This window comes from Syzygium oleosum, unplaced genomic scaffold, assembly GCF_021117445.2.
Source record: "Syzygium oleosum isolate NSW1041296 unplaced genomic scaffold, Sole_v2.1 Sole_v2.20, whole genome shotgun sequence".
NCBI classification, from domain to species: Eukaryota; Viridiplantae; Streptophyta; class Magnoliopsida; order Myrtales; family Myrtaceae; genus Syzygium; species Syzygium oleosum.
The window spans coordinates 169,118-193,180 of NW_026607504.1; the positions used below are offsets into that span (position 1 = coordinate 169,118).

General features: G+C 44.8%; 2 protein-coding genes across 2 annotated transcripts; both read left to right on the forward strand.

The window, feature by feature from the left end:
• Positions 1-339: 339 nt before the first annotated feature.
• On the forward strand, positions 340-1,579 carry LOC115693560 (uncharacterized). Its single transcript, XM_056320703.1, is given in 6 exon segments — positions 340-393; positions 482-630; positions 632-662; positions 750-797; positions 800-902; positions 1,018-1,579. Coding segments are annotated over 6 exon segments (888 nt in total). The 3' UTR covers positions 1,521-1,579.
• Positions 1,580-16,130: 14,551 nt separating this feature from the next.
• On the forward strand, positions 16,131-21,087 carry LOC115693559 (transcription termination factor MTERF4, chloroplastic). The gene is made up of 7 exons (XM_030620581.2): positions 16,131-16,872; positions 17,537-17,674; positions 17,780-18,022; positions 18,144-18,257; positions 18,637-18,819; positions 19,432-19,649; positions 20,441-21,087. Exons 1-7 carry the CDS (start codon positions 16,198-16,200, stop codon positions 20,778-20,780), a joined length of 1,911 nt encoding a protein of 636 aa, XP_030476441.1. The 5' UTR covers positions 16,131-16,197; the 3' UTR covers positions 20,781-21,087.
• The last annotated feature ends 2,976 nt before the right edge of the window (positions 21,088-24,063 follow it).

Genomic DNA, 24,063 nt, shown 5'->3' on the forward strand with positions numbered 1-24,063 from the left:
TGTGCATAGTATTCTTGTGGATGAATACTATCAACATGCATTGCAGAGCCCAGTGAGAGATTGCGAGCCGGTAAGAGGGGTTCTCATGCACAGGGAATCGTTGGGACTCGTCTCGTGTGATGTCCCTCTTTAATGCATTGTTCTCCGGGATGTTTTCATGCTTCTCGGCCGCCGACAGCAAGACACAAGGGCGGGGCGGGCCTCCGTACTGAAACGTTGGTGTATCGACAAAGTGAACATGTCCCCAATGCACCTTCTGGTTGCCCTCGATTCTCCTCCATTTGCATCTGCTGCTTGTTGCTCTAGTATTTTCGTCTCCTTACGGGAGAGGCACTGGGAATGGGTCAAGGCCAGGAAGTCGAGACTAGAAATGATTCCCAGGTCGAAATTCAGGTTCTAAACTTGCCTTGTCCTTTTCTACTGTTAATCAAGTTGGGTTGCTGGTTAGTGGGGGAGGCTGGCGAAAGAGTTGTAATTGCAGGAAAGAGCGGAGATGTACTTCTTCTATAGGCCCAAGGTGGAGAGAGAAGCAGCTCACAGCGCTGACGACGTGCAGCGCCTTTACATAGTTCTCAGTTCCCAGTCCGGCGAGAGGCCCATACGGGAGAGTCAAGATCCCCACAAGGCTACTGTCCAGTGTCCAAGGTGGCCAGAGTAGCCAGGTAAATGATGGTTTAGAAGAACCACGACCCAACTATGTCTGTGATCATCTACCTATGTCACGTGCCCTTTGTGAATGCCAAACGCAGGAAGGGAGCATCGAGAAGGGAGCGCCGTTGAGGTTCATAGTGATGGGGAAAAGAAGAGTCTTCCGGATCCAACCAAACGGAGCCTACGTTACTGGGGATTTGTGGAGATGGTCACCACCAACATCGATGATGTCAAGTCGGCTCTTAAAGCAGGTGCACTGCGTCTGCTCTGCTCTGCCTTCTCTCGCTCTCGTGCGCGCTCTCTCTCTCTCTCTCTCTGATTCAATTGCATAATCAACTTGCTTATTGCAGAGGAGTACGACAGCAGAGGAGTACGACACTTCAACGAGGGGACACCGCCACATGGCTGTGGCAGGAGCGTTGGGGTAGGGTGTGTACTGCATAGTTCGACACGAATCCAGCGGGAAGAAAGCGCACACGCATCTCATATACAGGCTCGAATTCCTTCTGGAAGACAAGAAGCAGGAGCCCCAGGAGTTGCTGAACGTCCACAGAGAAGGATCCTCTCTCATCCAGATCAAGAACCCCGAGCAGCACCAGCAGCTGCACGGCAAGTGCAAGGCGGCGTTCCCCACCCACCTGCAGGGGCAGTTCGGGCGGCTGAGGTACAGCCCGGCAGACCCACCTGACTTCCTGAACTAAGAAGGGTTTGAGTTGCTGCTGATATCAGCATTGGACGACATGGAGGAGGAGCAGGGGAGAGAGCTCATAGCAGAAGAAGAGGGCGATCCCTCCTGTTCCGATCTGCTCAAGACGTTCGGGGACACTGTAACCGTGGATGCCCTCCTCCGCAGGGGCACCTGCGTCTGAAAATTCAATCTAGTGACACTTCTGTTAGTGTGACAACTGCGGTTGCGTTTCATGTGGATATTTGGGCCCCTAATGTCACGCCCCGTACCCTACGAAGCGCTAACATCCCTTACCTTGGTCGATTGCAGTGCGACGTCCCAGGAAACGTCGCCGACCCAACGCCCAACAGAGAACAAGCACAAGCGGAAACAATTAAATAAACATCCCTGACAATTATAAAATACGAGCCAAGGATAGCCAAGCAATAAACACGATCACAGCAGAAAATAGGTACATACTTACATTACTATAGAAAACCTTTTTACAATACCCATCAAACAACAAAAGCGAGCAGTACAAACAGTCAACAGCCACTGGGTCAAAAGGGGTAAGTGGCTAGGGTGCTCTTAGAGATCCCAGTCAGGATCTGAGGATTCCGAGGATTCATCCAACTGCTCCTCTGACTCCATATCTGCTGCTCCGTCTCCACAGGGGTGCATGCTCAACGACCGCTGAATGCGATGCGGTATCCCAGAAAGAGGTGGTGACCTCGGCATTCTACGGTTGGGGGTCTGAAATGTTTCGGTTTACACAACCGTGAGACGAATCTCAGTGAGTTCAACCCCTAAACCTAGGCTAGGCTAGCATGCAATCTCCTGACCGGAAATAAACACTCAAAGTATAACACAACAATGATCACACAAGTCTCTGACCCTGCAGGTTAGATAGTTCAACATCTAATAATCACGGCACATACATGGCACACATAGTCACACGTATGCCAAACACATGCTCCTGCACCGAGTCTCACACACTCGCACGCTAATCCATGCATTCTTATGCATGCAAATGTCGTCAGCATGTCATATGCATTTTCCGGCCCACTGGCCCACACTGGCGCACTGGCAATCGCCCGATTTATTATTTATTACGACTCAAGTCGACAATATTCACGGCCCGGTGCGTCTAGCCTGCTTCAAAGTGCATGAGGCGCAGCAACCGATCTGGCCCAGTGTCTCTTGCCTGCTTCAAAGTGCATGAGGCGCAACACTGATCTCCTTACGAACCAGAGCCTGCTTCAAAGTGCATGAGGATGGTCGTCTTCCGGACGTACCGGGCATCGTCCTGCTTCAAAGTGCATGAGGACGGCATCGACCCGAAGGTCATGACCCGAAGGCCCTTAGGTGATCACACAACCCATTATTATCTGAACCCCGCGTAATACGCATCAGGGTATTTTAGGTGATCACATGCTCATGACAGGCACGCAGTCTCACACAATTTCATCACAAGCCTCATTCTCGGCATTCATAATGCGTGCCATGAAATGCAACATGAGCATCCACATAACATAGGCACATGCACACAGTTCAATCAGAGTCATTCCACAGTGCCTAATTCACAAGCCACGTGCTTGCTTTGCCTATTAATACCGTGCGGCCCAATTCCAAATACACAATTCAAGCCATCAATTGGCCAATCACACTCCGCACGATTCAGCCACGCAAGCACGCAATATGGCATTTCACAATTAAACACAATTGATCGCCAATCAATCAATAGCCAATTATTCTGGGTAATCCCGGCCATTCAGCTAATAATTCTTGCTGTCCATTATAATCCGGTACATTCCTCAAAAATATGGACAGCCGCTATTTCCTCAATCCGGGCCCAACAATTATATGTAATAATCCCATTAATTTCCTCGGATTTTATTTCCACCAAACCATCCTCAATACAGTCCGAATTACACACTGATACTACCCAAGCCTGTCCAACATACACCGATAATACCTAAGCCAGTCCAAAAAATCGCACTATCAATCCTAATCCGAGTTTAGGAATTTTACTCACCTAATACAAGGTCACGACGACGGGGAACGGCGGCCTATTGCTGGTGAACAGTAAAACCGACGGCGGAATTCCCGGGGCGACGCGTATGGGACAGCGTGAACAGTGATCGTACGGACGCGATGAACAGTACTCCCGTACGGACACTGTACGGACAGGTGCGACCGGCGTCGTACGGAGAGGCTGGACGGCTGGGTGGTGACGGAACAGCGATCCGAGCTCCTGCGAAGCTCGGGCGGCCCTTTTTGCCGGACGGGAAAGAGAAAAAGAGGGAGAAAGAGAGAGAAAGGGAGAGAGAAAGGGTTGGCCAGGGCAAGGCTGAGGCTGAGGGCGCTGAGGTGGTCCACGGCGGGGCATGGTGGTCGGCGGCGGTGCTCCGGTGGCCGGCGACGAGCTCTGGTGAGCCAAACAAGAGAGGAAAAAGAGAGAAAATGGAGGAGAAAGAGCTGGTGGCGGCTGCTGGGGGTGTTCTGGCCGTCAGTGAGGGTGAGAGGAGAGAGAGAGAGTCTTATCTGGTCAAACATGGCAGCCTAGGGGCGACACGTGTCGCAAATCCGACGGTTTTGACCAAAATACCCCTAATCCAACGGCCGACGTTCGTTCTAGCTAAATAATTGATGGACAATATGGTCTTTAGGTCCAATAATGCAGCTGATAATCCATATTTAATTACCCCAAAATTTTTCCAAAAATTCGGACCCGAAAATAGCCCAGGGGCAAAATCGTCATTTTTCCGGTCCGGGGCGAAATTCCAATTTTTGCACGTACCAACTCTCCATGAGCGTGGCCAACATAATGTGGTGTCGGAATCACGAAATTCATCGCGCAAGCCCTCGAAAATCCACGTCGAAATTTCCGGAATAAAATAATATTATTTATCCAATTTTTTTCCAAATTCCAATTTTTGGCCATAACGACTCCCGGTATGCGTGGCCACCCAAAAATGGCGCCGGCCTCGAAAAATAACCTCATTTGGCCTCGAAAAGCAACGCTGGCGTCCCGAGGGGCAAAATCGTAATTTTTCACCCCTGGACCGAAATTCCAATTTTTACTCGTACTAACTCCAAACGTGTGTGGCCAGCATAATATGACGTCAGATTCCCAAAAATAGTCTCTTAAGCCTTCGAAAATCAACATCGAAATCTGGGCCCAATTTCGTGATCAAAACTCGCTCGAGTTTCAATTTCAGGGTCTCTGGCTAACGGGCGGCTGTTTAGGACATACGCGTATCGACCTAGGGTTATTCGAATTACGACGGTCCCGATCATTGAGAGAATGAGAAATTATCATTAGTTCCAAAGGTCACGATCGTTCGGTTCAGATTCAGGATTGGTTGGCCATGTGCACTTTCAATCTTGCAGAATCACCTGCGATCCGATTGTACATCGTTGGCCTTGGCCAAACCAAATCCATCACCTTTCCTAAGATCGGCCCACGTCGGCCCAAAATATTCACTCATCGTATCTCGAGATCGGTGTCCCGTTCACTGTCGAGTCCCTAGTCCACGTACCGTTTCCTAGTTAGCCATACCCCATTGGTTAGTATCCCGAGAGTGATCAGCTCTGGGCGAGACTTACTAAAATGAAATGCGAAATATTGTCAATTTTATTGATCCCAGAATTATGTCGAAATTCGGGCGGTTACAACTCTTCCCCCCTTACAAAAATTTCGTCCTCGAAATTTGTAATCTATCCTTATCTACTCAAATAACTGGGGGTGTTGACGTCGCATCGCTTCTTCGCTTTCCCACGTGGCACCTTCTGTTCTGTGGTGCTCCCAGACAACTTTGACCATTGGGATTGTCTTGTTTCTCAGCACACGCTCTTTTCTATCATCGATCCTGACTGGTCTTTCCACGTACGATACTTTATCGTCCACGTCTATCTCCTCATATCTTAAAACGTGAGTCGGGTCTGGTTCATATTTTCTTAACATCGACACGTGGAAAACACTGCGTACTTGGAACAAATTAGACGGCAAGGCAAGTCGATAAGCCACATCTCCAATCTTTTCCAAAATTTCAAATGGCCCGACATACCTAGGACTCAGTTTTCCTTTCTTGCCGAACCTAGATAATCCCTTCATAGGCGACACCTTAAGAAACACGTGATCTCCAACCTGAAATTCTAAAGGTCGTCTTCTTCGATTGGCATAACTTTTCTGGCGACTCTGCGCCGTTCTGAGTCTGTCTCGAATGACCTCAACTGCTTGCTGTATTAACTTTGGACCCGTGATACTCCGTTCACCCACTTCATCCCAACACACTGGCGTCCTGCACGCCCTACTATATAAGGCCTCAAATGGTACCATCTGAATGCTCTGCTGATAGCTGTTATTATAGGCAAATTCCACTAAATGCAGCTGTTCTTCCCATTTGCCTTGAAAATCCAACACACAAGCTCTTAGCATGTCCTCAAGGGTCTGGATCGTCCTTTCAGATTGGCCATCCGTCTGGGGATGATAAGTAGTACTAAACTGCAACTTTGCTCCTAAGGCCAATTGCAAGCTTTTCCAAAAGTTGGCCGTAAATCTCGGATCACGATCTGAGGTGATCGTCACTGGTACTCCATGAATACGCACTATTTGCCGCACATATAATTCTGCGTACCTTTCCAGCTCAAAGTCATTTCGCACTGCCAAGAAGTGCGCTGACTTAGTCAGTCGATCTACTATCACCCAAATTGAATCATGTCCTCTCTGATTACGCGGCAATCCCGACACGAAATCCATCGTGACATGTTCCCATTTCCACTCGGGAATCTCTAACGGTCTCAATAAGCCACCTAGCTTGCAGTGCTGTGCCTTCACTTGTTGGCACGTCAAACACTTGGCCATATGCTTGGCCATATTTACTTTCACCCCATTTTTCCGGCAGTGTCACCACAAATCCTAGTACATTTCGTACTGCCCGTGTGAACATCGTAATTACTCTCATGGGTCTCAATATGATTTCTTTCTTACTCCCTACGTCATTGGACACACCTTTGTGCTACTCGGGTGAACCTTATGCTTACTGCGGAAATTTCCATTCAAATTTTTTTTTCCTCGAGTTTTGCCTCATCAGGTACACACAATCATACCTAGAACCTCAAGATTTCTATCCCCGAATATAGGGAAATCCGACTTCCGCTCATCGGTATCCATCTCAACGACTTTTTTGAATCTCGTGATCCACATAATGCCATTCCTTGTTCTGGGCCTAGATTTCCAACTAATCCTCAAGGCGGTCAACAGATTCCACATCCAGGTCACCTCAAATTTAACTTCCAAGTCCCTGAGCCTTCCCAACGAGGTTCATTCCTTGATCACCACATACGTCCCAATCGACTCACGACTTAGCGTATCTATTACTCATCCAGTCTTTCCATGGCGATACAGGGTGTTGCAGTCAATTTTTCGACATCCGTCGGGTAATTCTTTTCACGTGGCCTCAACTGGCACGACACATAATTTGCTACTCTACCGTGTTGCATCAACACACACCCAAGTCTTCTTAATAAAGCGTCACTATAGACCTCGAATCCTCCCGGTTCATGTTGAATATTCAATACCGGGGCAATTATCAGCCTACGCTTCAGCTCTTGGGAACTCCATTCACAGTAATCATTCCATTCAAACGGATTTCCTTCCCAATCAGTCGTGCCCGTAGCACGGCTATCGACGAGAATCTTCCACAAAACGTCGATAATCGTCAGCCAAATCTAAGACACTGCTAACCTCCGTTATTGGCATCAGTCTTGGCCACTTAGTCATCACCTCGACCTTAGTTGGGTTCACTGTAATTCCATTTCCCTTACATTATATGTCCAAGGAATGTTATTCTATTGAGCCAAAATTCGTACTTGCCATACTTGGCGTGGAGTACGTGTTCTCTCAAGGTTCGCAACTCCTCAGTCAGACTTGCTTCTTGCTTCCAGGCTCCTCGAGTCTCCCAATACATCGTCAACGAAAACCGTTACGAACTAATCCCATAATTCTTGGAACACTCAGTTCATTAGGTCCATAAAAGCAGCGAGGCATCCCTTAGACCAATGGGCGTTACTATGAATGCATAATGCCCATACCTCGTCTGTTAAGCAGTCGTAATTACATCTTCTTTTTCACATCCTTAACGGAAAATTTCCAGTCCGTAACACAATCTTAGGAACATTCTCGTTATGAATTCTTTGCCGATGACATCCGTCCATAATTCAACCTCAAAGGACACTAAAGTTCCTTGCAATTGATCAAACAAGCTATCGATCCTCGGTAATGGGTACTCATTCCTTTTTGTCACCTGGTTCAATTGCCGGTAATTTACGTACCATCTCAAAGTCCTGTCCTTTTTCCTCATACCAAATACAGGAGCTCCCCATAGAAATATACTAGGGCGAATAAAATTTTTGTCCATGAGTTCCTACATCTGAACTTTCAATTCTTTTGATTTCCAGCAAGGACACTCAATACAACGCCCTCGAAATCAGTTCAACTCCTGGGCAAATTTGCCACGATTCCACTTCTCGTTCTAGTGGCAATCCCGAAATTTCTAAGGAAAGACCTTGAAAGGTTACACACCTCGTTAATTTTTCCGACTTTAGTTCCGTCACGATCGGGTTAACCACGCCCACTTAGCGTCCTTCTCAACCTTCATCTGACATCTAATCACCTCAAGCAAGGGCATCCAAGGAATCGATATTCCTCCTCGACTTTCCTGAAATCCAAACCTAGGACGTCCATTCAGACAAAACTGGATTACCCTATTGTCATAATTCATTATGGCTTTCTGCCTTATGAATCATTCCGTATCAATTTCCACGACAAAATCGTACATGGCCAATACTGCCAAGTCAACACTCCTTCCTCTACTATCAATTACTGTCTCACAGTTAGGACACCTCAACGACAGCATCACTTTATCATTCAAGGAATCGTCACACCAAACGTGACTCAAGTACAACATACTCAATCCCATCCAGTTTAACTAGTTGTTCCGACTCTCACTTTCGATGCAAGCCTCAGGACGACTCGTTTGACGGTTCGGCTTTCTGATATCCTTCCTAACCAGTGGGACGAATCACCTGTTTCCCCGCCATCTGCCTTTTCTCGAAGCGGCGATTATCCTTAATTTGAGCAAACCACTATCCAGACGTAGTTGCACTTTCCAATTGATCTCGCTCTATTACTTGAGCTCATTCATACACTTCCCCATCATTCCTGATTTTCCGAACCTTGTCCTGTAGATTCTCAACCAGCCAAGCAGACTCCATTTCATATCATTCCACAGTCATCTGCCATCGGCGAAGTCACATAAACTCCATAAGTTCCCTTTTCTTGGCACTCTCCGGGAAATATTTTCCCATAGGAACTCTTAACAATCATGGCCCAAATTTGGGCTATACTCATTGGGGATATCTTATCCCTGGTGGAAGGCCATCTATAACTGGCAGGATTCTATAACTGATACACCGCCAAATTTACTTTCTCAATCTCGGTGCACTCCGATGTTTCAAAGGCTTTCTCAACTTTCGCTATCAATCTCGGTGCAACCTTGGGTCACCCTTACTATTGAACTTAAGAAAGTTCCACTCGAGAGATTATTCCACCAGTTGATGCACTCGCCTATTGGCCACTATGTGAGCTTAACCCTACTGGCATTATTTCCAATCACAGCAGCAATCGCTGCAGCCTCAACAGCCTAGGCAATAATGGCGCTCCCTTCCTGAGCTTGCCTGCCCACACATTCCCCCTTTCTAATAGGATCTGAGTCACAACCTCGAATCTTAGGTCTCAGCCTCATGGTCTACAACACTCGACTGCTACCGAGTTTCCTTACTCATCACACTGCCATTCTTGATGCCTCACTATACCGTTACCTGCTATAACCCCCTAAGGGATTTGAGACTTAAACCAATTTATCCCAGTCTAAGTCCTAGGCAGGTATCAAACAACAATTAATAATTAGCATGCGGCCTAACATTTATCCAACACATCACCCAAGGGATTCACATACTCACTTCGGGTCCTGCCGCACCTGCACTGCAAGGGCCACACTGGTAAACACACAATCAATATACAATGGTCAGGAGATGCATGTAGTACACGAGGTCACCCTACTGGCTACCCATGGTCTCATCGCTCCTTATCACTCCAGGCTTCGACCAAATTGGACCGAGCTGACCTTGCTCTGATACCAATTCAAACGGGGATGTCATGCCCCGTACCCTACGAAGCGCTAACATCCCTTACCTTGGTCGATTGCAGTGCGACGTCCCAGGAAACGTCGCCGACCCAACGCTCAACAGAGAACAAGCACAAGCGGAAACAATTAAATAAACATCCCTGACAATTATAAAATACGAGCCAAGGATAGCCAAGCAATAAACACGATCACAGCAGAAAATAGGTACATACTTACATTACTATAGAAAACCTTTTTACAATACCCATCAAACAACAAAAGCGAGCAGTATAAATAGTCAACAGCCACTGGGTCAAAAGGGGTAAGTGGCTAGGGTGCTCTTAGAGATCCCAGTCAGGATTTGAGGATTCCGAGGATTCATCCAACTACTCCTCTGACTCCATATCTGCTGCTCCGTCTCCACAGGGGTGCATGCTCAACGACCGCTAAATGCGATGCGGTATCCCAGAAAGAGGTGGTGACCTCGGCATTCTACGGTTGGGGGTCTGAAATGTTTCGGTTTACACAACCGTGAGACGAATCTCAGTGAGTTCAACCTCTAAACCTAGGCTAGGCTAGCATGCAATCTCCTGACCGGAAATAAACACTCAAAGTATAACACAACAATGATCACACAAGTCTCTGACCCTGCAGGTTAGATAGTTCAACATCTAATAATCACGGCACATACGTGGCACACATAGTGTTGACACCTAAATTTTGGCGTATCATTTAGTCGTAATTTGTATAGAAAATTAGGGATTAAATTTTTAACCCCTAAACAAAAATATTTAGGTTGCATAACATATAGTTTAAATTCATTTTAGATTAATTGCATTTTGCATCGGACCGGCGGTGACGAACGAGTTTAAATTTCATCGAATGGGACTCGGCTCGCTTGGAATGCAAAGGCCGGGAATTACAAGTCAAACGGGCTCGGTTGTTTTAATTTGAGCTTAATTCAGCCCATTATCCTTAATTAATTCAGCCCATTTAAATTAAATTAAAATCTAAGCCCAAGCCTAAGCCCATTAGGACTAGAGAGCCCATCTAATTGACCTAGATTAGTGTTATATATACATCATTAGGTAAGGATTTTAGGGAGGACTCTCACAATTTTCAGAACACGATTTTTGAGAGACACATGTGAGCGAGAGTAAGAGTAAGAGAGAGAGAGAGAGTCGGTGGCGCTCACCTCACAGCTGCGTCGCCTCGCGACCGTACTGCGCGGGACCCTGTTGCTGCTGTTCCGCGACATCGCCTGTGCCTACGTCGTGCTTGCCGCCGCCGCTGCCCAACGTCCACTACCACGCCGATCCAGTGACATCCGTGAGTTGCCGCTGCTGTGTCCAGACCTCCCTGCAGCCGCGCCTCACAGCCATCAGCGTATTTGGCTGTCCCACAGCTTCCTTGTCGATCCAGACCAGCCCAGTTTTGGTTCTTGACGACATCAGCGAGTCTGGTGAGCACCCAACGAAACAGTCCAGGACCTACGCTCTCTCGCGTCCTGTTAGCATCCTCCAGCACGTAAATACACAGCACAAATCCAAGGGGCGTCATCAGTCAAAGAGGTGGTCTTTACAAGGAAGTGGAAGAGTGACGGAAGAGAAGAGAAAATAAGTGGAGGAGCAATTTATCGTTTTTAGGCGGTCTAAGTCAACGCAAGTTCAAGACCACCTGGCGTCCTTCCTTCTTCTCGGCAATTACCCATCGACAAATCGAAGAGATCAAGCATCACCGAGAGAGCCACCAACGTGTTCTTCAAGAGCATCCCTCGGCGAGTCCAGCCTGCAAGCGTTTCGGTGCTCTGTCCAGCGAATTGCTTTGCCTCCTACCCTCACCGCGACATTGACGAGCTCCTCGTGATCCACGATGCCGCGTCGCCCGTCGTCCGAGTCCGATCCCGATCCACAATTCGAATTTGGGAATTATCTGCAAATTAGGTAATTCAACATTATCCGATATTTTCAAAATATTTAATTTCCTAATATGGGTGTTTGAATATTTCGTGAATATCATGTGGATATTTAGATATCTTAAGATAATATTCGAATATCCGCAATATTTTTAAATATTCAAAATTAGGAAAACTTCCTAATTTAGCAACGTATCTGGACGGCTATCCGACCTTATCCCTAAGGTTCGATACGCGGCGATACGGAAAATTATTATCCTATCCATAACTACTTGGGTACGATAATGATTTTAATCCGCTTTCCAAATTTGAATAATCGGCTTTCCGTCGATATCTATAATCCTATAGATATGACCGATAGTTTGATTTTTGTGCCTAATCCGAGTTTGAAACAAATATGGCGGATCGCGTGGACGTTTTGAATGTGGTTGCTATCCTTGTTTATTTAATTGCTTTCCTTTTTCAAATAAACAGAAAATTCAAAAAATATTAATTAGATTTGAATTAGAGTTTTCACATGTCTAGGAATCCTAAATATATCTAGAAGATAGAGTAGTTGTTTAATTTAAATTAGGACTTGAGATGATCTATTTCCTAGTTTAAATTAAGTAATATTCTAATCTTAATAGATTATTAAGGTTATTTTATTATTTCGAATTTTAACAAAAATCCTAAAAAGAAATCGTGCTAGGGTAGATTAAGTAATCATAATTTGCATGTTAATTTAGGCATTTTTATTATTCCGAATTTAAATTGAGAAAATACCAAAAATAATTATTCGTCCTGTCATTAGAAATAGGTCACGTCGTCGCACGACATATAGTTTGCATGCTAGGTTGCATTAATCGCATGTCATTTTCGCATGTCATTGCATATAGGCTAGACTTCATTTAAATAAGTGAAAATCCAAAAAAAGAAATTGAGTGAATTGCTTGTTAATTAGAAATCATATTAGGGTGTCAATGTGATTTTCTAGCTAACAATGCAGATGCTTACGTTGCTTCCAGGTAAGTAATTCTTCAAAACTTGCAATTTATTTAATGCTTTCTGGGTGTTAAATTGATGGTTTGCGCACTCGCATGAACACCTCACATGTTAGTAACTAAGTTGAAATGGATCCAAACTGCCTGCCCAAACATTTTTGAAAAGAAAAGGTACCGAAAGGGCGTTAGACCAGATCTAGCGTAATCAAGTCCCCGGGCTTAGAATCTCTGGTTCGTAGGAATAAAATATATCTCCCTATGTTTTATTTAGGTTTCTAATCGACCTACCATAAATAGATTAGTGGCGACTCCAAGCATGAAAGCTTTTGCATGTTAAAAAACTTAAACCCTAAGTTGCGAATTGGTAGGGCTTGGGAGGGCCCGAGTTAGGCTCAGTCTTAACAATCCATTAGCCTGAGAAATTTTAGGTCGCGACACATAGTCACACGTATGCCAAACACATGCTCCTGCACCGAGTCTCACACACTCGCACGCTAATCCATGCATTCTTATGCATGCAAATGTCGTCAGCATGTCATATGCATTTTCCGGCCCACTGGCCCACACTGGCACACTGGCAATCGCCCGATTTATTATTTATTACGACTCAAGTCGACAATATTCACGGCCCGGTGCGTCTAGCCTGCTTCAAAGTGCATGAGGCGCAGCAACCGATCTGGCCCAGTGTCTCTAGCCTGCTTCAAAGTGCATGAGGCACAACACTGATCTCCTTACGAACCAGAGCCTGCTTCAAAGTGCATGAGGATGGTCGTCTTCCGGACGTACCGGGCATCGTCCTGCTTCAAAGTGCATGAGGACGGCATCGACCCGAAGGTCACGACCCGAAGGCCCTTAGGTGATCACACAACCCATTATTATCTGAACCCCGCGTAACACGCATCAGGGTATTTTAGGTGATCACATGCTCATGACAGGCACGCAGTCTCACACAATTTCATCACAAGCCTCATTCTCGGCATTCATAATGCGTGCCATGAAATGCAACATGAGCATCCACATAACATAGGCACATGCACACAGTTCAATCAGAGTCATTCCACAGTGCCTAATTCACAAGCCACGTGCTTGCTTTGCCTATTGATACCGTGCGGCCCAATTCCAAATACACAATTCAAGCCATCAATTGGCCAATCACACTCCGCACGATTCAGCCACGCAAGCACGCAATATGGCATTTCACAATTAAACACAATTGTTCGCCAATCAATCAACATCAAATTATTCTAGGTAATTCCGGCCATTCAGCTAATAATTCTTGCTGTCCATTATAATCCGGTACATTCCTCAAAAATATGGACAGCCGCTATTTTCTCAATCCGGGCCCAACAATTATCCGTAATAATCCCATTAATTTCCTCGGATTTTATTTCCACCAAACCATCCTCAATACAGTTCGAATTACACAATGATACTATCCAAGCCTGTCCAACATACACCGATAATACCTAAGCCAGTCCAGAAAATCGCACTATCAGTCCTAATCCGGGTTTAGGAATTTTACTCACCTAATCTAAGGTCACGACGACGGGGAACGGCGGCTGATCACTGGTGAATAGTAAAACCGGCGCGCGGAATTCCCGGCGACGCGTACGGACGGCATGAACAGTGACCGTATGGACGCGATGAACAGTACTTCCGTACGGGGACACTGTACAGACAGGTACGGCCGTGTCGTGCGGCGAGGCTGGACGGCTGGGTGGTGACGGAACAGCGATCCGAGCTCCGGCGAAGCTCCGGCGGCCCTTTTTGCCGGACGGGAAAGAGAAAAAGAGGGAGAAAGAGAGAGAAAGGGAGAGAGAAAGGGTTGGCTAGGGCAAGGCTGAGGCTAAGGGCGCTGAGGTGGTCCACAGCGGGGCACGGTGGTCGGCGGCGGTGCTCCGGTGGCCGGCAACGAGCTCCGGCGAGCCAAACAAGAGAGGAAAAAGAGAGAAAATGGAGGAGAAAGAGCCGGTGGCGGCTGCTGGGGGTGTTCTGGCCGTGAGTGAGGTTGAGAGGAGAAAGAGAGAGTCTTATCTGGTCAAACATGGCAGCCTAGGGGCGACACGTGTCGCAAATCCGACGGTTTTGACCAAAATACCCCTAATCCAACGGCCGACGTTCGTTCTAGCTAAATAATTGATGGGCAATATGGTCTTTAGGTCCAATAATGCAGCTGATAATCCATATTTAATTACCCCAAAATTTTTCCAAAAATTCGGACCCGAAAATAGCCCAGGGGCAAAACCGTCATTTTTCCGGTCCCAGGGCGAAATTCCAATTTTCGCACGTACCAACCCTCCATGAGCGTGGCCAACATAATGTGGTGTCGGAATCGCGAAATTCGTCGCGCAAGCCCTCGAAAATCCACGTCGAAGTTTCGGGAATAAAATAATATTATTTTTCCAATTTTTGTCGAAATTCCAATTTTTGGCCATAACGACTCCGGGTATGCGTGGCCACCCAAAAATGGCGCCGGCCTCGAAAAATAACCTCATTTGGCCTCGAAAAGCAACGCTGGCGTCCCGAGGGGCAAAATCGTAATTTTTCACCCCCGGACCGAAATTCTAATTTTTACTCGTACTAACTCCAAACGTGTGTGGCCAGAGTAATATGACGTCAGATTCCCAAAAATAGTCTCTTAAGCCTTCGAAAATCAACATCGAAATCCGGGCCCAATTTCGTGATCAAAATTCGCTCGAGTTTCAATTTCAGGGTCTCTGGCTAACGGGTGGCTGTTTAGGACATACGCGTATCGACCTAGGGTTATTCGAATTAAGACGGTCCCGATCATTGAGAGAATGAGAAATTATCATTAGTTCCAAAGGTCACGATCGTTCGGTTCAGGTTGAGGACTGGTTGGCCACGTGCACTTTCGGTCTTGCAGAATCACCTGCGATCCGATTGTACATCGTTAGCCTTGGCCAAACCAAATCCATCACCTTTCCTAAGATCGGCCCACGTTGGCCCAAAATATTCACTCATCATATCTCGAGATCGGTGTCCCGTTCACTGTTGAGTCCCTGGTCCACGTACCGTTTCCTAGTTAGCCATACCCCATTGGTTAGTATCCCGAGAGTGATCAGCTCTGGGCGAGACTTACTAAAATGAAATGCGAAATATTATCAATTTTATTGATCCCGGAATTACGTCGAAATTCGGGCTGTTGCACCTAATGCCAATCTTGCTGTATAATTAAATTTCGGCAGCACAAACGGCTGTAACCTACTTAGGAATGGCCTAAGTAGCGGAATGCCAATTCCAACAAGTATTCTATGATTCACATATGGATCCAAACATGGGACAAGGGACTGGCCGTTGGAATTGTGATTCATTTCCAATTCATTAATTCATGCAAAACCAACATTAACATTGGTAGGTGGATTTGAATCTTAAAGCATATCGACAATGAACAGGAAAGAGAGAGAGACTGAGACTTGAGAGGATAATCGGATCATAAACAAGAATATGAAGACGGGCAATCCTCATACGCAGCAGTAAACCCTTTTAGATATTCTTAAAAATATTTACGTGTCCCTTTGCAATTTTTCAAAAAAAATTTCATTTTGGTTGTCTTTATTTCCATTTTCTTGTCAAATCGATGCGCAGCAAGCCAGAGGGTTACGATAAATTCAAGAAAAATTTGAAATAATTGGACTTTAGGTGAAATTGCACTTAGAGAATTTCAGAGAGTAAAAACTTGACAATGCTCCCCAACTGTCGACGGTTTATCTCAATTCTCGAACTCAGGATTGCGTCGCTCGTGGTTTAGGGTTTAAGGAGGAGTGGGGGGCGATGCAGGAGCGGTCAGTATCGAACATGTCCATCTCCATCTCCATGTCCATGTCCCTCAAGCTCTCTTCCTTCCCACCTCCACTTTGGAGACTCCAACCTCCTCCTCCTCCAGTATCGGACGCCGCCGCCGCCGCCGCTATCCCGCTCTCCTCAGCCCCCGCCCACTTCAGCACCCGAGGCTTCCATTGCCTCCTCCCCCGCTCTCCCCTCGGTACCCAGAACCGTCGTCCCAAGCACCCTCCCCTGCTCTCGAGCCCCGCCGATGTGCCCTCCCCTGAAGATGAAGAAGATGAAGAAGATGAAGATGAAGGTGAAGAAGACGACTCCGCTTCCTCCGCGCGCGACGCCGTGTCTCGCCTCCTTCACCTCGAATTCGGTCTCTCCTCGGACGATGCCTCGAGGGTCGCCTCCAATGCCCCCGACTACATCCGCTCGTTGATCGACGGGGTCCGGGAGCTGGACGAGCTCTCCCTCTGGGATTCTTCCTGGAAGTCTGCGCCCCTCGTCTCCGCCTCCACCGCCGCCGGTTTTCGGGAGAAGGTGGCGTTTTTGGCCAAGCAGAGAGGAGACCGAGGCAAGGTCGCTTTCCTCGAGAGCATCGGCCTCCCTCTCTCCTCTGCCCTCTTCGTCGCTCGTTCCGTCTCCTCCGACTCTCTCCCCACTCTCCTTCGCAAGGTCAGCTGGTCGAATTATTCCTTCCTTCTCTTTCGCTCATTATATATCAGCTCATCCTTGAGCAGTTTCTTTTGGAATGGCGCTTTTATGTCTGAATTGAGCCGTGTCATTCCAAATTGTCTCTCTGGCTCACTGAGAGCAAGCTGGGATTCCAATAACTTGGCTTGCTCTATACACTTCTGTGCTTTCATAAATAGGAAGTTACAATCAGTATTCTCCGCAACACTAGTCCTCTAACCATTGTGCTTCGAAGCTTGACGCTACTCGCCCTCCCCATCAGGCATATGTTCTTGAATTAAGCTGCGGGACATTCTCTTGACAATAGCTTGAAGCATCGTGTTTAGAAAGGATTGGTTCATCAGTCTCCACATAGTACTCACTGACACAGAAAAAAACAGAAGAAGAAGTACTGCCCTGTTTAATTGTCCTTGTCTCTATCCTTTTGCGTATTGCTGCCCTGGTAATGACTTGATAGTTTACTTATGAATATGACATTTTCCTGGAAAATTATGTGTAAGTTTGTTTAGAGACAACTCTGTTTTGCTCTAGGAGTTGGTTTTCTGGGGAACACTCTGGAGAATATATTGATTGTCTTTGCATACTTCTCTCATATATTTTTTCATGTCACTGCGGTGTCATGGCTTAATTTGTTTCTGGCTTATAGGTTAAAGTGTTGAAGGAAATCTTATTTTCTAGCAGTGATGTAGAAGGTTTGCTCGGGAAAAATGCTCGTCGAATGATGATGCACTTATCGATTCCTGTGGATGAAGATGTGCAGCTAACCTTATCTTTCTTTGAAAAGGTATGGTGACTATCTTGCTTTAATTGAAAGGTGTGATAAATGTCTTTTGACTAGTGGCGGTTCATTTATCTAGGGGCACCTTTCATGGATAATTATACTTTACAGATTGAAGCAAGACGTGGGGGTCTAGATATGTTGGGCTACAAAGATGCCTCTTTTCTATATCTGGTTGAATCATTTCCGCGTCTTCTTTCATTGCCGATAGAATCCCATGTAAAGCCTCTGGTACAATTTTTTGAAAGTATTGGCATTCCTCATGGACGAGTACGGAATATCTTTCTTCTCTTCCCACCGATCATCTTCTACAAGGTTAATGACATAAGCAAGAAGGTTCTGGTGTTTCAGAAGGTATTCCGATTACTATTGTTAAATTGATTTATTTGGACTAGCAGCCAATGTCATGTTAAAGAAGCAAGCATAGGTTCTTTATGTCTGTAACTCAATTTTTTCTTTCATGTTTTTCTTGCAGATTCTTGCAGATAGTCATGATGTTGGGAGAATGCTTCTGAAATATCCATGGATGCTTTCCACGAGCATCCAGGTGAACTATGAAGAGATCCTTTCATTCTTTCAGATGGAAAAGGTATATTACCGGAATACTCGTGTTTTTGGTCCCTGGCCAGGCTATATATCCTCATTAGAAATGGGTTACGATCAAGCAACATTTTTAGGTGAATTTAAATGCAAATTTTGTTTGATGCTGATGGATTTGGTAGAATAATTTAGTAATTTGTTCGTTACTATGTGTTAAGAAGCATCGATCAAATCAAACCGATGTTCAGGCAGAACGACTTTTAAAGAAAAAAAAGGGAAAGAAAACAAAAGAAGAGAGTGATAGCCTGTTATTCTCAGTTTGCCTTTTGATCTTTAGAATGGGCTGGGGTATTTGTTTGAGAGTTTTGTAAATTTTAATATGTACCCGGGTGCTTCAAATATGAAATCATGTTGCTGTTTTATTACAGGTACCAGAACCAAGCAGTCACCGCGCAATTAGATGCTTGCCTCATATTATGGGGTGTTCAACTAGCAAGCTAAAGTTGACGGTGGAATCATTGGGTGAACTATCTGTTCGAAATAAGAAAATGGGTAAGGTCATTGCTAAAAGTCCTCAGCTACTACTACGGAAGCCTGAAGAATTTTTCCAGGTAGCTGGTGAACTCTTTCTTTTATTGGGTATATGCTTGGTTCTTTATCATCCTTGGATGTGATAGTAGCCTGACATGTACCACGTTAGATGCTTTCTTGATTTTGTTGCGTCTTCTAAGTATAAATGCTGTGTTTTCAAAGTTCCTTTGCCACTTACCTGCTACCTAATCACAATGCATGACTCTGTAATCAGGTGCCACTGGGGCACCTCACTATGGCTTGCTAAAATGTCCTATAGGCGGATATGGGACAATCATCTACCTGTCGATCTTATTGACATTATCTTAGCTGCAATTATCAGCTTCCTCTCTCATCACCTCCTTCCCTTGTCCTTTCGCTGCAAAGTAAAGCAAGAAAGGCTTTGCTCTATGATTTTTTTACCGACGTTGCCTCTATCTACTTCAGTCCCTCAAGGCTTATTGCAAAGTCCAGTCACTGGAGACCCTTTTTTTCTCCTGGGCCTTTGGATGTTGTCCATCAAAAGTTAGCGTGCTTGGTTATCTTGAAATATAAGATTTAATTATCACTCTGTTATCCAATTAATTGCTGGATTCTTCAATTGCTGCAAATCAGTAAGTGATGCTAATTTATAAAAGCAATGCTTTCTGCAGGTGGTTTCTTTACTCGAAAATTTTGGATTTGATAGGGAGACGGTGGGGAAGATTGTTCTTCGCTGTCCTGAAATTTTTGCTGCTAGTATAGAGAAAACTCTAAACAAAAAGCTTGAATTCCTTAAAAACATGGGCATTTCCAATCATCACCTTCCAAGGGTTATAAAGAAATATCCGGAGGTTCTTGTGTCTGATGTCGACCGCACTTTGATCCCTCGGTAAGGATTTTTTTCCCCCGAAATTTTTTTGATTGAATTGCTCTCTTTTCTTGAGCATCCTTTTGCTGTTCGAGACAAACTCTAAGCTAAAGGCATATTTTCTGTTCCGAAATAAGGAGAGTGGATAAAATTGCACAACAGGATCTTAAATGTCTGAGTCAGCTGTTTATAATCACTTTTTATTGTTTAGACTATCGTCTAACAATAGTGGTGTCAAGTTATTGAGTAGGATGTTTGAGTAAGTTCTGTATAAGCTTTTTTGTAAATGAGAGAGTTGACTGCTGCACAAGTAATGTTATGTGGTAAAAAAAGGGACTTGGCAATGAGAATCAGAATTCCCTTTAGATTTTGTGGGCGCCGTATTTGGTGTGTAAACAAATTAAATAGCAAACGCGTTATGCTGTCAGTAATATGCTTATAAACCTAGAGAAGCATACCGAACTGAACTACTGAAATATAAAGGAAATACTTGCGAGGTGATTAATTATCTGTTTGGCTTGAAATGTGAGGCTACAAACTGGGAAAGGAGGAAAAATGAAAAAGATACAACTAGGATGACTTAGTATGGCAGAGGTAGAGTCGAGAAGAGCCACCTCAAGATGAAACTGGAAAAATGAATTCTTCAACTGCATTAAGGATGTCTTTTGGTTAAAGTAAGGCTCATGATTCTAGAACAAGGAGGGGAGCCAAGTGATATGAGCAACTTTCCTTGCTCGAGTTTTCTGTCTGAAAAGATGGTTTATGTAGCATGTTTGGGCTAGTTTAATATTGTGTTGGTGTATTGCGGACAGGATAAACTATCTGATGGAGATAGGGCTTACAAAGCGAGAGATTGCCTTCATGGTGCGGAGGTTCTCGCCATTGTTGGGTTACAGCATTGAGGAGGTGTTCATACCAAAGCTGGAATTTCTAGTGAAGACAATGGAGAAGCCTCTGAAGGAGATTGTGGACTACCCGAGGTACTTCAGCTATTCACTGGAGAAGAAGATAAAGCCTAGATATTGGGTGTTAAAGGGTACGAAAGTCGAGTGTAGCTTGAAAGATATGTTGAGCAAAAATGACGAGGAATTCGCCGCCAAATTTATATATGTCGACAGGATGCTTCTCCCCCCCGCCCCTTCTCATCATTGAAATACCCGTGAAAGTCGTTGAAACATAGAAAGCCGGTGTGTTGTACATACATATGAAGACAGTGAAATCAAAAAGAAAAAAAAATAGTGAGTTGGGTTTTCCTCAGTCTTGGATAATTTAGTGCCTCTTCCATGGAACTCTGGTACACAGGGAAGACTCCCTGTCGAGGCCTCGGATATGTAAAGTCCATTCGTTGGTAGCGTTGGACCATTAGATTTCAATGGATCGTGACGTGCCATTGGATCAAGATTAAAAGACTGAAACAGGCAACTGATTATGACTAAGGTTTTGATTGTTTCGCGGAAAATATTTTTCAAGAAAGTATTTTTCTCATTTTCCAGCATTTGAAAATGCTTAAATGAGTCAATGGAAAATCTATGTCTAAATTCAGAAAAATGATTTTAAAATATGATTGGTTATCGATACTTAGATAAAAACTCTGCACTTGAAAATGGGAATCTTAACTCTTTTTTTAAGGTCCTTGCCGCTTGGGCTCAAATCCATCAAAGTTGGGCTTAGGACATTGGCGCCTGCGCCCAGGTCCCTGGCGCTCGCAAACAGGTCTATTGAGAAGGGGCTTGGGACCCTGGTCCCTGTGCTTGGATCCCCGGAATCGGGGCTTGTGTCCATCGAGGTTGGGCCGTGACTTAGAGTTAGTGCCTAATTTCCCTGCACATGGGCTTGAGTCTAGACAGTTCAGGATCTTGATATTTGTGCTTGGATCTCTGACACTCAGGCATGAGTCCACAAAGGCTATACTCAGGGTTCCTGCACTCGGGCTTAGATCCCCAGTGCTTGTGCCCAAATCCCCCGAGACCGAGCCTGGTCTTGGGACCTCGATGCTTGTGCCTAGGTCCATAGAGGTTGGGCCTTGGTCCATCAAAGCCGAAGCCATGACCCCGTTGCCCTTGCCCGAATCCGACACCTCAGCCCGGGTCTATCAAGGGCGAGGCCCAGGACCCCAATGCCTATGTTTGGTTACCTAGCTGCACTTGTGCATACTAGGGTTCGAATAGTATATCTGTATATAAGAAAATCAATTCAAATGACGGAAAATATTTTCTAGTTCTTTTTCAGATTTCAGCCAAACATTAAAAATATTGTCATTTTTCTGGAAAATAATTTCCTAATAAACATTTTTCAAAAATAAAACATTTTCCCAAAATAAACATAACCTAAGTTGATTTCAAGTAACTTTGTACACCGATCAGTAACTTTTATGAAGAAAATTACTAGCACTAACATGTTGAAACTTAGCTTTGATAAAAGAAAATAGGAAGTCCCTTTCTATTAAAAGATCATTCATTCTTGATGAGTAAATACTTATTGTTTCAATTTGAAAATCTATTGCATCAAAAGAGTCGCTTATTTTAACCACTGATTCATCTGAGCTTAATATTTCTCTATGACAAGTTAATAACCACATGAAAAGATAATCACTTATTTTTGACAGGTTGAAAAGTTCTTTCCTTTATAATGCAAAGTTTTAGTGATCATCCAGTTGCTCGCTACAGCGGGACAGTCGCTTAGCTAATTGCCACATACTCATCTCATTTTTGGTAAAATAAGTTATTGAATGCGTGGAGGAGTAGCTGTAGGTATATACTTGGTTTACATATACAAATTTTCTAATTGATAAGGTTAATTTTTTTTTTGTAAAAATTGCTATACTAAAATTTGTTTTTGCGTTTGCAAAGTTGCTCTTGACCGTGTTTCGCTAACGTGTCAAAGCTAAATAATCTATGAAAAGTTGCTTTCACATGAAGAAAGCACTAATTTTCGATAAAGCACTAATGGCCATAATCTGGTAAATGAATACTTACCCTTTTAAATATGGAATAAATTGCTAGTCGCGACGACTCGGTGCGATGAAGTCTCTCCCAACAAGTGATGATCCTTGTCGGATTGAAAACTTTACCAGAGCATGAAGGGATCTCGCATATAACAACATCTTTGAATCATCGTATGTTCTTTCAGTCCACGTGGAGAAATTGAATTGAAGCTGTTGTTGTTAAGTAATAATTAACATTAGTTTATCAATTCCTGAGTGGATATCAAGTTCGGGGCGAGTCTAATTAAACTTATGCTTTGGACGCGAGGCTTAGTGCTGCATATCAATCAGGGATCGGCCGGACGGATGTCGATAGGATTTGCCAAAGAAAATGGAAGCGGGCGGACCCCTCCGATTTCGAAAAAGCATAACGGAGACTTGTGAAAGAGACCCGGGAGGGGAAAGCAAACGACCAGATAATGAAATCGAAGTTGGTTTCACTCGAATCGAAATTCATGGGTCCAAGTAGGTGAGAATCTCGTTGAAATTTGGAACCAAGGGAATCGGGAATCTTGACTGTATTTTTGTCCAACTCATGCTTGTTCCACAGATAATAAGTTGAACGAACGGTTATCGTCCTTAAATGCGATGTGAGACTCGCCACCATGAAGCCCGGGTTGCTTCTCGCTCACGCTTGTTTGGGTCGAGGGAAAGGGAAAGGGAGTGAGCGGAGATACCGGAAGGGGATACTGCAAATGCTGCGACTTACTTTCTTTCGAACGCGAACAAGACAGAGGAATAGTTTGAGTGTATTCAGAATATAAGCGTTGCTTTCGATATGCATCCGAACGCTAAAGGAATTTTGATACCCTTTCTCTTGCCTTGCGTTCGTTTGGTTGCATGAACGTTTTGGTAAGCTTTGAGCACGAGCCTCGGCTCACCGAGTGTTTTGACAAAGAACAAAATCGAACCTTTATGAGCGGTAAAAAGAAGTGGATCCTCGGCGAGGCCAGAGAAGAGCGAGTACGCAACCTTATTGAAAAGTGGGTGTACACAATGATTCGTTTCGAGACATTAAACTCAATAACAGCAAGTGCACCCCATTCAAATGCCCCATTCAAATGCTCGAAAGGAAGACTTTAGTTTTGATCACATATCATGTGTTGAAAAGAAGTAGTGATATTGGTGGTGCGTGATTAGCATAAAGCTGGATTGTTTGTGGTTTCGATAATTGGAAGGGTGCATTAAACTGAGAAGCATATGAGGAGAGTGAGAGATGCTTTTCCTTCTCTTCCACGTCCCTTTGCTTTTCCTTCTGTTTTTCTCTATACCCAATTCCTGTACATGCATAACTCATTTTTTTTAAAGATGTTTGTGATGCAGCAGAAACATATGACGTAATAAGATAGGAATGTTGGATGGGAACAGATAGCTGACATGGTGTCGATATCGCCGCCATCAACGACTTCAATCAAAGCTTCATTTTTAGTCATTTGTTTTCGATGCGCTCGA

Coding starts and splice junctions, on each gene's coding strand:
- LOC115693559 (XM_030620581.2), top strand. CDS start 16,198: ATGCAGGAGCGGTCAGTATCGAACATGTCCATCTCCATCTCCATGTCC. Junction 18,258..18,636: donor CATTCTTTCAGATGGAAAAG/GTATATTACCGG, acceptor GTTTTATTACAG/GTACCAGAACCAAGCAGTCA. Junction 18,820..19,431: donor AGCCTGAAGAATTTTTCCAG/GTAGCTGGTGAA, acceptor TGCTTTCTGCAG/GTGGTTTCTTTACTCGAAAA.